Source organism: Lygodium microphyllum, chromosome 3, assembly GCF_053477565.2.
Source record: "Lygodium microphyllum isolate KBCC chromosome 3, Lygodium_microphyllum_v1.1.10, whole genome shotgun sequence".
NCBI classification, from domain to species: Eukaryota; Viridiplantae; Streptophyta; class Polypodiopsida; order Schizaeales; family Lygodiaceae; genus Lygodium; species Lygodium microphyllum.
The window spans coordinates 125,063,750-125,076,967 of NC_141137.1; the positions used below are offsets into that span (position 1 = coordinate 125,063,750).

Consider the following 13,218-nt stretch of genomic DNA (forward strand, 5'->3'; position numbering starts at 1 on the left):
TGTCATCGATAGGGTACTATTGGAGGTTTATAAATGCCTTGGCAGAAAGAACGTTGCCATTAACGAATTTATTATCCTTTAGCTGTTTATTTGAATGGAGCGACCCTTGTAAGGTAGCTTTTGAGGATGTGAAACAGGAGCTAGTAAAAGCACCCATTTTAAAAGCACCTAAAAGAGGAGAGGTGTTCTATATATTTTCAGTAGCCACTATGCATAGTATAAGCTGCTGTTTAGCCCAAATTTGGGAGGAAAAGTGGTATCATCCGATAGCTTTTGCTAGTCGAAAATTGGGCATTTTAGAGATTAATTATACCTACATGGAGAAGTTGTGTCTTGCGATGGTCTTTGGGACTAAGAAATTCAGGCACTACATCCTCTATGAAAAGGTAGTATTCTATACGAAGGCGGAAGGACTTAGATTTCTTATGAACAAGTTGCAGCTGCCTGATCGTTTGGCAAAGTGGTTAATCACTTTGTAGGAGTTTGAAGATTAAGAGTAAGCCACCAAGGTTGCAGGGTATTGTGGAATGCCTTGTGGATTTCGGGGAGCCGAAAGAGACTTTGGTTGACAGAAGTGACATTGAGGAAATGTTTAAAATTGATACAGCTTCTATCCCATCTTGGTATGCTGCTATTACACACTATCTATCAATAGGAGAGACGGGAGTTGGTTTGTCAAAATCTGAAAAGAGGAAAATCAAACAACAGGCTTTGAAGTTTTCCTTGATCACAGGGATGCTATATTGGCAAGGTGTTGATGATATCTATCGTCGATGTGTGATGCCTGACGAGATTCCTTTTATCTTGGAGGAGTGTCATGACTCTGCATGTGGAGGGCACTTCGCGGGACGGTTGACGACGCAGAAAGTGTTAAGACCCGGATATTGGTGGCCGTCTATCTTCCAAGATTATATTGAGCTTGTAAAGAGATGTGATACCTGTCAAAGGCATGACAGTAGAGAAAATAGAAAACGACCACTTACGCCCATCATGGCTATCCTTCCGTTTGAGAAGTGGGGCATTGATTTTGTGGGTCCCATTACCCCGTCGTCTACTACCCAAAAGAGCTATATTATAGTAGCCATTGATTATTTTACAAAATGGTCAAAAGCGCAGGCGACGAGGCATGACAATGCAAAAGAGACTGCAAGTTTCCTTTTAGAGCAGATTATCTGCCGTTTCGGTCCACCGAAGGAATTAGTGTTGAACCGTGGAACTCACTTCCTAAATAAAGTGATCAAAAGCTTGACGGAGGCTTGGCAAATCAAGCACAATAGAACGACTCCTTATAATCCACAAGCGAACGGGCAAGTTGAAAGTACTAATAAACAGCTTGTGGGTATCTTGTCCAAGGTAGTCTTCGAGAAGAAATGAGACTGGGACAAGAAGTTGTAAGAGATCCCATACTCTCAACATCTGTCAAAGCATTGCTCTAGGTGTCCCCGATGCTCATGGATTAGGCTATAAACATAGAAGTCATCTAGGTACACATTTATAAAATCATGTAGATGGTTTTGGAATGCTGCCATCATCACTCATTGGAAGGCAGTAAGAGCGTTATAAAACCCAAATTGTATCACTCTGTAAGCATAGATTTCCCATTCTATGGTGAAGGTTGTTTTGGATTGATATTCTTCTGCGATTTGGACTTGGTTACATCCATTGAATCTATCCAAAAGGAAATATAGCTCGTGGCTAGCCACTATGTCCAATAGTTGGTCTCTGAAAGGGATAAGGAAACGATTGTTCATAGTCTTGGAATTCAGCTTTCGAAAGTCCACATATATTTGTAGCTTTCCATTCTTCTTGGGTATAATACCATGTTCAAGCGAGCTACCGGCCATACTCCATTCAAATTGGTTTATGGGAAGAGTGTGTGTTACCCCTCGAGATTGAATTGCCGACCGTACGGTTTGCAATTAATCATTCTTTGGGAGATAAGGATTCCCTTTTTGAACGTTTCACGACTATAGCCCACCTGGATGAGCTGAAGTTGCAGAGCTTATTACACCAGGAGGTAGCCAAGCATCGGATGAAGCAGCTGCATGACCTTAGAGCGAAGAAATATACCTTTAAAAAAGGGCAATTAGTCCTCTGTTATGATGCGCGTAGGGAGTTGTTTCCAAGGAAGCTGGAACCTAAATGGGACGGCCCCTACAAGATTGTCAGGTTAGGGAAGAATAGGTCTACAGTCCTATTAGCTGATCTACAAGGAGTAGAGTTTAAAAATAAGGTTAATCTTAATAAGATTAAACCTTATTATTTCTAAGTATGCTAATATAGAGAAATGCATTGCAGGTCCATGCTAGGGATGATTTGAGACCTGTGAAAGAGCTTAAAGTCGGTTGATGGGTCGGTTAATTCCATATTTGGAGCACCCATATCTAGAGCAAAGATACCATCAGGGGAAACTCATCTGGTGGAGCAAAGGATACAAAGTGATTGAGCAAGAAGACGGCACATTTGTGTGGAAGATCAAAGTCTTCTGCCATCATTGCTTACGACTATTGACAAGTATCCTTGTTGAGTTCAGTGAAGAAGGTGGGATGGAGCCATCAGTTCATCCTCTAAACATGCTAAACTTTGATTACCATAATTACAAATAGAGGAGTTTGTGATGGCCAACTGTGTAAACCCATTGTGGACATATACATTATATTTTGACGGGGCGTCTAGGGGCCCTAATAAAAAAGGGAGTGTTGGAGTAGTAATCCGAGATCCTCGACGTAGAGTGACGATGAAGTTAGTTGCTTATCTCAGGGTAGGATTCACTAACAATATGGCGAAGTATAAAGCCTTGATTATGGGACTGCATATTGCCAAGCAAGGTGGTATTCGTCGGTTGTTAGTAAAACGGGATTCCTAGTTGATCCTGAATCAGCTAGATGGGACATACACAGTGCGGAATCCCATTCTTTGTATGTATCATCGGATTGCGATGACCCTACTTGAAGAGTTTGAGAGAGTGTCTCTTCAGCTGATTCCACGTTACTGGAATCAGCTTGCGGATTCATTGGCAAATCTTGCTTATGAAGAAGACATTTTCTTCAATTGTGGTCCTAGTTTGGCTATTGTTATCAATGATGAAACAGGACCCGGTCGCTTGTGGGGTATGTTATCAGAACATGCAATATATGGCAGACGATGGTTGATATGGGTGATGCAAAGAGTAGCCGAGACCAATCTACCGTTATTATTTTGGATCCATAGGTTAATTAGACAACATGTTATGCGTACGCCTCTTGCTATCTATGCAGGAGGGATGGGTCATAACCTTATGCATTTAGTTTAGGGCTACGAGCCTGTTTTTCCTCCTTGGAAGGGACTATATTATTGTATATCTATACTATTTCAGGGAGGGATGTGTAGGTGCTATTCTGTTTGATTTTGTTAGGCCAAGAGGGCCAGTTGTCTGTTTAGTGCATGTGCGGTTAATGGTTTCTTGTTTGAGTTTTGTGCTAGACAGGTTCAGAAGAAGAGCTGGGAAGGAGCCTTTTGTTGCATGGAAGCTTCTCATGGCCCTATCCAGGTGATATCTCTCCTTTATGAGTACTGTGGTTTTGTGTTATATGTGTTTGTGTACTTGTTAAGGGGGTTTTTCGTTTCTTGTTGGGGACCGGCGTCCAAGGCATAAAGTCCCGAGGTTTAGGTTAAGTATGTTTGAGGGAGGTCTGAGTAGTCGTTGCCTCCTGTAAAGACATCGTCAAGCATTGAAAAACCTGTTTTAGACGGAAGTCCTAGTGACCTTGTTCTGCTAGCCTGCCAGGCGGCTATTCTAGGAGTTCTTGTTAGTTGTGAGGCCGTTAGGGAAGCCTGCAGAAGGAAAATAAAGCTGATAAAGGGAAAGAAACCCTAAATATCTTAAAGACAATAAATATATACAAAGGTGTGTAAAAAGGGGTTCTAACCCCTATAAACTAGAGAATAAAAGAAAATGAAAAAATCTTATAAGCAGTTGATCATTGCCTTGTGGAGGGCCTGGTAGGTTCCTGGGAACGAGTCAGACCCAGGGCCGATGCCTTGTCTTCCTAGGGGTGGCATCTTGCTAGAAAGGAAAAAAATAAGGAAGGTTGGAGCGAAAATAAAAGTGAGCATCAGAAAAGGATTAAGTGTCGCCTTGCCAGGGCTTGATAGGTTCTTGGGTATCGAAACAGGTCTTGAGGCCGATGCCCTGTTCTTCTTGGGTCACTACGCTCAGCTCCCTCCTTTTTACATACCCGAATATGAAACATAAAAACCCTAAAAGAAGAAATGTGCTAAAAGAAAATACTTCTTGATCAGGCTATAGGAGTCCTCACCTAGTAGGAGCTCCTGGTTGTGTTGTCCTTCGTTAGGTAGGTAGTTCAGACCACCACTTAGGGCAACCTCTTTGATAGTTCTTTTTAGTTTGGCCGTGTTGGAGCAATTGGTTAGTGACTAGCTTCGAACCTTTTATCAGATTATGCTAGGCCTACTCCTTGTGGATGTCATGCCTTTGTTCTATTAGGGGGTCGGGAGAGCGTTGTGCTGTGTTTAGTATGTATCTATTTTGTATTAGGTTCATGCTTCCTTTGGTTTTTTTGTGCAGATCTATTGTGGGATTCGACAGGCTGAGTCGCCCTATCCCGTGGTCACTAATGAGAGCAAAATTTTGATGCCGAGAAGTGCTTAAAAATAGCTAAAAATTATGAATATCAAAGGAAAAATATTCAACGTCGAAGGCGGCGGCTCGATCTAGGACGATTTTAAGCGTCAAAGTGCTTTAAAGGCGCCCGAGCGACACTTGTTGATTTTTCATAATTTTTCAGATTGTCGTGCAGGTTGAAAAGAGTTACCGACCAATGCGGAATGCCGAGCCAGACGCCCAGGATTTTTTAGAGCTCAATTCGGAGTCCGGACGGGGAAATGGCCAAGAAGTTGGGCAAGATTTGAAGAGGTGGACATTGGAGTGGCCAAATGGTCATGACCTTTGGGGAAGGTTGGGGCCCAAATTTTATGCAACATCAAATGTGGCAATCGTGGAGAGAGAAGATCAACAAAAGCGTGAGGATGAGGGCGCCTGTCAACGGCCGAAATTTGCGCCATCATCATGGGAGATCAAGCATGCTGCCTGTGAACAACCATACCAATCGATTATGGGGCTTCAATCCCCTCTTCCTGCTAGTCATATCGCCGTGCTTCGCTCGCGCAATGGTGGCCTCTATGAAGAACTCTGATTTGAGTCTTTCTCTCTCCTCCCTCTCTCTCCTTTAAGGGCAGATTCATGCGGTGAAGAAGAAGAAGAATGGATGACGGATGCTTGTCCAATGAAGACCGGATTGCTCAGTGGTTCAAGAGGAATGAAGATTGCTGATTGTGGACTGTCATGAGCATTAATGGCTGCTGAAAATCAGTCCCGAGACATGGCAAATAAAAACCCGCAACCCGCAAAGAACGGTAATTTCATTTTTACAAAGGAAATTGATGTTTTATGCAATTTGCTTCATGAATATTTGTTCCCATGGGATGATTATGCATTATGTTGTTGTTTGCTATGAGTTTGATCAGTTTATGCTCAGAAAATCAGAAAATCATAAGTGTTGTGACTAAAATTAATGGTGTAAAACCCGTAAAATACGCGAAATATGGGGAAATTGGGTGTTTTTGATATATAAATGGAAAATATAATAAGACACACCAACTAAATTTGTGTTTTTGCTGCAAATGAACCTAAGGGCCACAGCCCAGAACTCATCTTGCATTTTTAGTTATTTAATATTGCAAAAAAATACAAAAAAAGGAAAAAACCACTGAAAATAGAGGAAAAATGGATTTTGAGTGCCGAAAATTAAGGAAAAATAAGAACCATGTTTGTGGGGTCTGAAGCATGAGGATTTTCCTCAGTTCAGCCCCAGATTTTTGTTCTAGTGTGGTTTTTTTTGTGTTTATACACAAAAAATGTGAAAAATAAACCCTAAACCGATCAATAATGCACAACCTAAACGGGTGAGGGGGTAGAGTGTATAAAAGGTGTTTAAATGCTGAATGAAATGATGAAAAGCTTGCTGGTTTTTATGCATACCATTTAGGTTGGTCGATAATTAAAAATTAAGAACCTAGTAGCACGAGGGTTTCTCGGTGCTAGGTTCATGCAACGCCGCATACGAGCGATAGTCAAAATCATTGAAAGAAATGTTTTCCACATGTGCACAAATGCTGATTTTCTTAATTTTTTGAGTACGTGAGCATTCACTACTTGCATAAATCATAAAGAAACTTAAAGGTATCAGGAACTCTTGGATGCATGGCAATTGCTTTCTAGAGGAAACCCGCATTGAGTGAGAGACAGGATATCCCAAGCTATAGGTAGACGTGGGTCCTAGGGGAAAGAAAGTGAGGAAAATGGTACATTCTTGGATACGAAATAATTGGTACCTTGAGTGGAAATATGTGTGATGTTATATATGTTTAGCCATGCATCGAGGGGCCAATCCCCAAGGTGTAGGAGAGTTGCAGTGAGGTAGTGGCAGTCAGCCATGGGAGGACCTCCTATGTTTGTATTTCGTGCTATTTGGTAATGTGCTGGGACTCCCTCTGAGGAGTGTTAATTGGGTTAGAGTTGGACTACGAGACGTGATACAAATGCAAGATGTTTAGGAAGATGATGTATGTGCCATCAACGCTCCTGGCCGCGAGGCCGTGGGGTTGTTGAGCGCATGATAGAGGTCCGGCTAGTGCATGAGCCAGTGCTGGCCTGTTTTAGGTCCCATAAAAAAAGAAGAAGAAAGAAGCTGGAATTTCAGTCACATATACTTTTGGCACTGATGCAAATACACATGGGCATGCTAATGAGCAAGCTAATTATGCCATGGATCAGAATTGGGGCTTCATTGTTCAATGCCATTACAATCCTCCAGTGCATGATACAAGTTCACATGCTTATATGGCAGTTTTAGCCTCTACATGGTTCTTTGACAGTGGTGCTTCTAAGCACATTACCTCCTGTAAAACTTTGTTTACTTCTCTTACTGATGCCCCAAAGGGGGGTTCCATGACATGTGCCAACAATGCATCTTATATGGTTAAGGATATTGGGCAGGTGGCTATTACATCAGTTATAGGAAGTCTTGTCACTCTGGAGAATATTTTGTATGTACCAGGCATACGAAAAAATCTGATTTCTATTTCAGCCATAGCTACATGTGGATTTTGGATTGTCTTTGATGGCCATAGGTGTGCAGTCTATGACTTGAGTCATGCCAATGCTATTATATTGACTGGTACTCTTCAAGAGGGGGGCTTGTACAGCTTGGATGCATATGCCAGTTCAGCTCATGATGCTCATGCAGTTGATGCAGATGTTTTGCCTGATACTTGTGGCATGAGAGGTTTGGGCATCTTAACTTTAATGCTATGGTAAGGTTGCCTAAAATGGTTGAAGATATGCCACAGATGTAGATTCCTCATAAGCATGTCTGTGAAGCTTGCTTGCTTGGCAAGATGCACCACTCTGTCATACCTAAGGATGGTAGAGTTGGGGCATCACGCAAGCTATTCTTGATTCACAGTGATGTGTGTGGTCCTATGCGGGCTGCTTCAATTGGAGGTTTCTATTATTTTGTGACATTCATTGATGACTTTACCAAGTATACTTGGATCTTTGCATTGAAGTCCAAGTCATAGGTGTTTACCTGCTTCAAGGATTTCATTGCCTTGGCTGAAAATGATTCAGGCTTGAAGATTGCACACTTGAGATCAGACAGAGGTGGTGAATATATGTCAGAGGAATTTAATGCTTACATGAAATCCAATGGTATTCATCATGAGTGCACAGTGCCTTACACTCCTCAACAGAATGGAGTTGCTAAGAGAAAGAATAGGACAATTATGGAAATGGCCAGAGGTGTATGCTTAAGGGCAAGAATTTTCCCAATATGTTTTGGCTGGATGCAGTGATGTGTGCCAATTATGTGCTCAACAGGAACCCCACCAAAGCATTGAAAACAATCACACCCTATGAGGCTTGGAAAGGACACAAGCCAACCATTTCTCACATGCGTACTTTTGGGTGTTTGGCCTATGCACATGTGCCCTCGGACAAAGCTGGATGATAAGGCTATAAAATGTATATTTTTGGGGTACAGTACAAAGAATAAGGGTTATAAACTTTATGAGCCTTCCACCAAGAGGGTAATTGTCAGTAGAGATGTCATCTTTGATGAGACATCTTCCATGCCCTTGCGGGACTGCAAAGTGCAGTCTACACTTGGGGTCTCAGATATTTTTGATAGTCTTGTGCCATTGCTTGGATTTGATGCCTTAGATGATGCACCACAGGTTATGCTCCTCCACCTAATGCTCATTTACAGCCTACTACATAGTCCGAACAGCCACCTGTTTTGACATAGATGCCACGTGCTACTGAAGACATTGTGGAAGAGGAAATAGAGCAAGAATTGGCTGATATTAGATAGTTTAAAAGAGCTCCTCGTTGGCTCTTTGAAACTTTGAAGGACAACAAGTTAGATACTCCTTTGCAGGCCAGTACGAGAGCTGCAGCCAAAAGAGATTTGGCAAACTCGGTTGCTCATGCATTGATTGCTATAGCATTTGATGAGGAGCCTATGTGTCACAAAGATGCCTTCTCAAATGAATTGTGGATGAAAGCCATGCAGGATGAATTGGACTCCATTCATGCAAACAAAACATGGGAGTTATGTAACTTGCTTGTAGGCAAACATGTAGTAGGGACTAAGTGGGTATACAAGGTAAAAAGAAAAGCTGATGGTTCAGTTGACAGGTACAAAGCCCATCTTGTGGCCAAAGGCTATGCTCAGAAGGAGGGCATTGATTATGAAGAGACCTTTGCCCCCACTTCACGCATCACCACCATTAGATGTGTTATTGCCCTGGCTGCCCATAATAATTGGGAGGTACATTAGTTGGATATAAAGATAACATTTCTCAATGGTCTTTTGGTAGAGGAAGTCTATGTTGCTCAACCTCCACGCTTTGAGGTTGAAGGGTCTGAATGCAAGGTATGTCGTCTTAAGAAAGCCTTACATGGATTGAAACAAGCACCTAGGGCTTGGTATGACACGATACACACTCATTTTCTCAGCCTTGGCTTTCAGAATAGTCCTACAGAAGTGACTTTATATATCCGCAAGAGGGGGGCAGATTTGCTGATTTTGATCCTCTATGTGGATGATATGATTCTCACTGGGCCACATCCTGAGAAAATTGCAGATTTCAAGCGGGAATTACAGTAGTCTTTTTCCATGACTGGTCTTGGCCAATTGCACTACTATTTAGGCATTCAATTTGCTCGATCTGAGGGGGGAATTGTGATGTCACAATCGAAGTACATTGGGCAGCTTCACGTAGATTTCAGATGGAGGATTGTAAGCATGTCTCCACCCCATTAGAGACTAGTTTTCATTTCTCTACTGAAGATGGCAATGGTCCATGTGATGCTACCTCCTATCAACACGCAGTTGGTTGTTTGCTTTATCTATGTCATACTTGGCCAGACTTGCAGTATGTGGTTTCTCAGTTGAGCAGATACATGCACATTCCCACTCATCACCATTGGCATGCAGTGAAACATGTCTTCAGGTACATCAAAGGCACGCAATACTTGGGCCTTCTCTACAGGGCTGATACTTCACTTATCATTCATGGGTTCACTGATAGTGATTGGGCTAGTTGCCAGGATACACGTAGATCCCACAGTGGCAATTGTTTTATGCTTGGTTATTCATGCATCTCATGGTTCAGCAAGAAGCAGGCTACAGTTGCCACATCTAGTTGTGAAGCTGAGTACAGAGCAGCTTTCACAGCTACAGTAGAGTGTGTTTGGCTATGGAAATTACTTGCAGATCTTCTGGTTGGTTAGACAGCTCCTACTGTCATCCATACTGACAGTCAGAGTGCTTTGGCTATAGCATGAAATCCAGTGTTTCATGCTTGCACAAAGCACATTGAGGTTCATTATCATTATGTCAGAGAGAGATGGTCAGATGGTGACATCAAGTTGTCTTACGTTCCCACTGACGACAACTTGGTAGATCTATTCACTAAGGCTCTTATGTGGCCTAAGTTTGAAGCTTTTCGACAAGTTTTACACTTGGTCCCTTTTGTTACGTGATCTGCCTTCTTTGTACAGTCATAGGTTGCTATATCCACATTGGATGAATTTGTGCAACCATGACTTAGTCTTTTAGGTATCTTGAGACATTTCCAGGATACTTCAGCCCATACCATCGAGGGGGGTTTGTAGGCCACTCTATGGGCTATCCGCAGGTGTCACTCATTCCTTGGTATGTGCCTTGTAGGCCTAGATATTATCAGTTAGGACCTATGGTACACTTAGTACTAGTTCCAGTTGGGACACCTAGTACATGTATGACACCCAGTTAGGGTTTCATCATGTTAGGTTAGGGTTTCATTATATTAGGTGTATCTTTTGTATTCTTTATAACTTCAGTAATACAACTTCAGCAGCACGCTTTGCTTCTTGCCTTCGTCTCCTGTTGCTTCCATTGCCCACTTCACCCAAGAGGCCACCACCCACCAACTCTCAAGAACTGCTGCTCATGGCAGCAAAAGCTAAGGCCCAACAGCCTAGGTTTCAATGGAAGCCTAAACAGCCGCAACCGCCGCCTAGGAGTTGACGCCCACATCCTCATAAGACTCGAAGCTCTAAACCTAGGACACCAAGGCGCAGTCACAAAAATCGGTGCATGATCAAGTAAAGGTGGGTCCCTAAAGCCCTCTTGCACATTCAAGGCTACTATGAGGGGAATGCTTGGATATGGATCCCTAAAACCCACACGACCAAGGGCACCACTCATACGCCGCCCTCAAGCTTGATCACCCCAAGCCCCATAGAACCTCAAAACCATAAGCTATAGTGATTTCCAGACCCACATCCTTCAAGCTCATCCGGGCGCATGCCCAAGAGAGTCGAACAAGCCTATCGGCCCAAACGACAGACATTATCACATGAGCCATCACTCGCTAGAGCCAATCCGACTACAATGATCCATTTTGAAGGCAGCAATCCATCGGATGTAGCTGCTAGTTCCCCAACCCTAATCCAGGAGGTCCAACCGCAATCTCAAGAACAACCGCAATCGCAACTGTTCATTGTCAAAGGCTCTAGTGATATCAAACCCCAACCACGAGCACATCTTAAACCCTCCTATGAGCGAAACTAATTTTTGACACTAGCCTTAGATCTAGCCGAAGATACAAGGGATGACGTGGGTGATTTCATTAGACGACTAGATGCCACTTTTAGAGAGCTAGCTTTGAGCTACGACCACTTGGACTTAGGCTTGTTGCCCGAACCATTTGCAACCGAAGTTTGTACGATGCCTTGTTCTTGGGAGACTTTTGAACTTGCCTTCGTAAAAGTAGCTAACTCCGCTACTGAATTGCTCAATAGCAAGATCTCTAAAGAGAGCAAGCCCTCAAACAGTGCCTCATCATGTCATATGATCAATGAACCACTTTTTCCATCACCGACCAAGAAATTGCAGAATTATCAAAACTGGTTGATACTGAATCCCCGTTCTTGAGGCATTGGTACACTCTCAGGTTAAAGTTGAAGGGTGCCAAGTCATGACAAACAGTAAGCACTGCCGTGCAATCAAAACAGTAGAGTATGACCCCACTTACATCGCCCCAACCTCGTATAGAGTGTTAACCACTCTTCATGGCCGACCCCTGGAAGAGCACATCAAAGGACACCCTTATCTCGATCACCTATTGACTGAGGAAGAGCTACATATTGCTAGCCGCATCGCTTCTGGTGACTTTCTAATAGATGTTCTCACTTACGTCACACATATGGGTACTCGACCTTTTTTATCTAGACCGCAAAGCTCAGTTAGAGTACAACCCCGATTTCTACACTTGGTTCCTACGCCGGTAACTCCTAGACCCATTGTAGAATGCCCTTGACTTCCTAACCTTCAATCCTAGGAAGGATTCTTCTCGAGCTGGGAGGGGTGAGGTGAATCAAATTAAAAGCAAGGAAAATCAAGCAAAATGCATAAACACGTAAACAACGAGCGAGGTAGGAAAAATGGAATGAGAACTTTGAAATAAAGGGCAAAAAGTTAAAGTCTAAAGGGAGGATTCTACATTGGATGGGATTTTAATGCTTTCATTCAATAAACATATAGAGTCTTTCTTTTTAATTATGATATTTCCAGTGAATCATTAATTTGGAAGTACTAATGGAAACTTGGGATTATGATAGGAACAAAAGATGTCGCAGTAAGACCATGCCCACCGACTTCCGTTTACAGAGGAGGAAAGAACGCAATACCGCATCACTCTTGAAAGTCGCGCCTACAACCAGCTCAAGTTCCAAACCATTCATAACATAGAGGGTGTGGTGGCTAAGGAGGAATGTACACAAAACCATTGACCAGGTGGCTAAAGCACTAGGTTTAGGAAGTAAACCAGCAGGAGGGGAGTCCCCAGCTTCCAAGGCCACGGAAAGGAAGAAGACCTCGTCCAAGGTCTCGTTCATTGCCTATGGAAGCATTTTGTCTATGCTCATCCTAGGAGGCAGTGAAGGAGACACAAGATGCAGAAGAAGGAGAAGGAGAAACGCCTGATAGGTCACCCCCTCACCAGGACCAAGAGAGGTCCAGTGACAGGACCAAGAGTGATAAGGAAGGGCACGAACAAGAAGAACAATCGGGCAAAAAGCAACCCAAGAGACCCAAGAAGAAGACGGCACAAAAGAAAAAGAAGCCAGATGAAGGCCGCAAGAAGGAGAAAGAGGATTTGGAAAAGACAAAAAGAGAATCCCTCAAAGGAGGCCGAGGGGAGGGGGAAGAAGAAGAAACATGAAGAAGAAAAAGCAAAGGAAGAGGTCAACAAGGCTAAAAAGGTGTCGAAAAAGGAGGCCGAGAAGAGGAAAAGGAAAGAACAGGAAGAGGATAAGAAAACTGAAGAAGAAAGGCAAAGAAGTGTTGCTGAAGAGGAACTGAGAAGGAAGGAGGAGCAGGACTTGGCCGAAGCCATACGCTGGTCCATTGAGCAGCAGAGCAGGGCCGATGATCTGGGAGCTTGGAGCTCACTGAGGGAAGAAGGGCTTGGTTCCAGCACGCAGGTACCAGAAATCACACCGCCCGCTGTCCTTGAAGGCAAAGGCAAGGCCCTTATCCATCGTATCCCTACCCTCATGGTGCCTCCCACCGGATCTACCACCCTCACCCCTAGCATCCCCACCAGCGT

The 13,218-nt window shown here is 43.3% G+C and overlaps 1 protein-coding gene across 1 annotated transcript; it reads left to right on the plus strand.

Moving 5' to 3' along the window:
• Nucleotides 1–6,826: 6,826 nt before the first annotated feature.
• Nucleotides 6,827–9,230, plus strand: LOC148038855 (uncharacterized). The gene is made up of 5 exons (XM_087675286.1): nt 6,827–7,374; nt 8,103–8,295; nt 8,499–8,891; nt 8,941–8,996; nt 9,080–9,230. Exons 1-5 carry the CDS (start codon nt 6,827–6,829, stop codon nt 9,228–9,230), a joined length of 1,341 nt encoding a protein of 446 aa, XP_087531412.1.
• Nucleotides 9,231–13,218: the final 3,988 nt, after the last annotated feature.

What these genes read in the sequence shown, in the direction of transcription:
- LOC148038855 (XM_087675286.1), top strand. Translation starts at nt 6,827, where the DNA reads ATGGATCAGAATTGGGGCTTCATTGTTCAATGCCATTACAATCCTCCA. An exon ending in ATCTTAACTTTAATGCTATG is followed by an intron (nt 7,375 to 8,102) that starts GTAAGGTTGCCT and finishes TTTGGGGTACAG; the next exon opens with TACAAAGAATAAGGGTTATA. An exon ending in TTGAAGGGTCTGAATGCAAG is followed by an intron (nt 8,997 to 9,079) that starts GTATGTCGTCTT and finishes TCATTTTCTCAG; the next exon opens with CCTTGGCTTTCAGAATAGTC.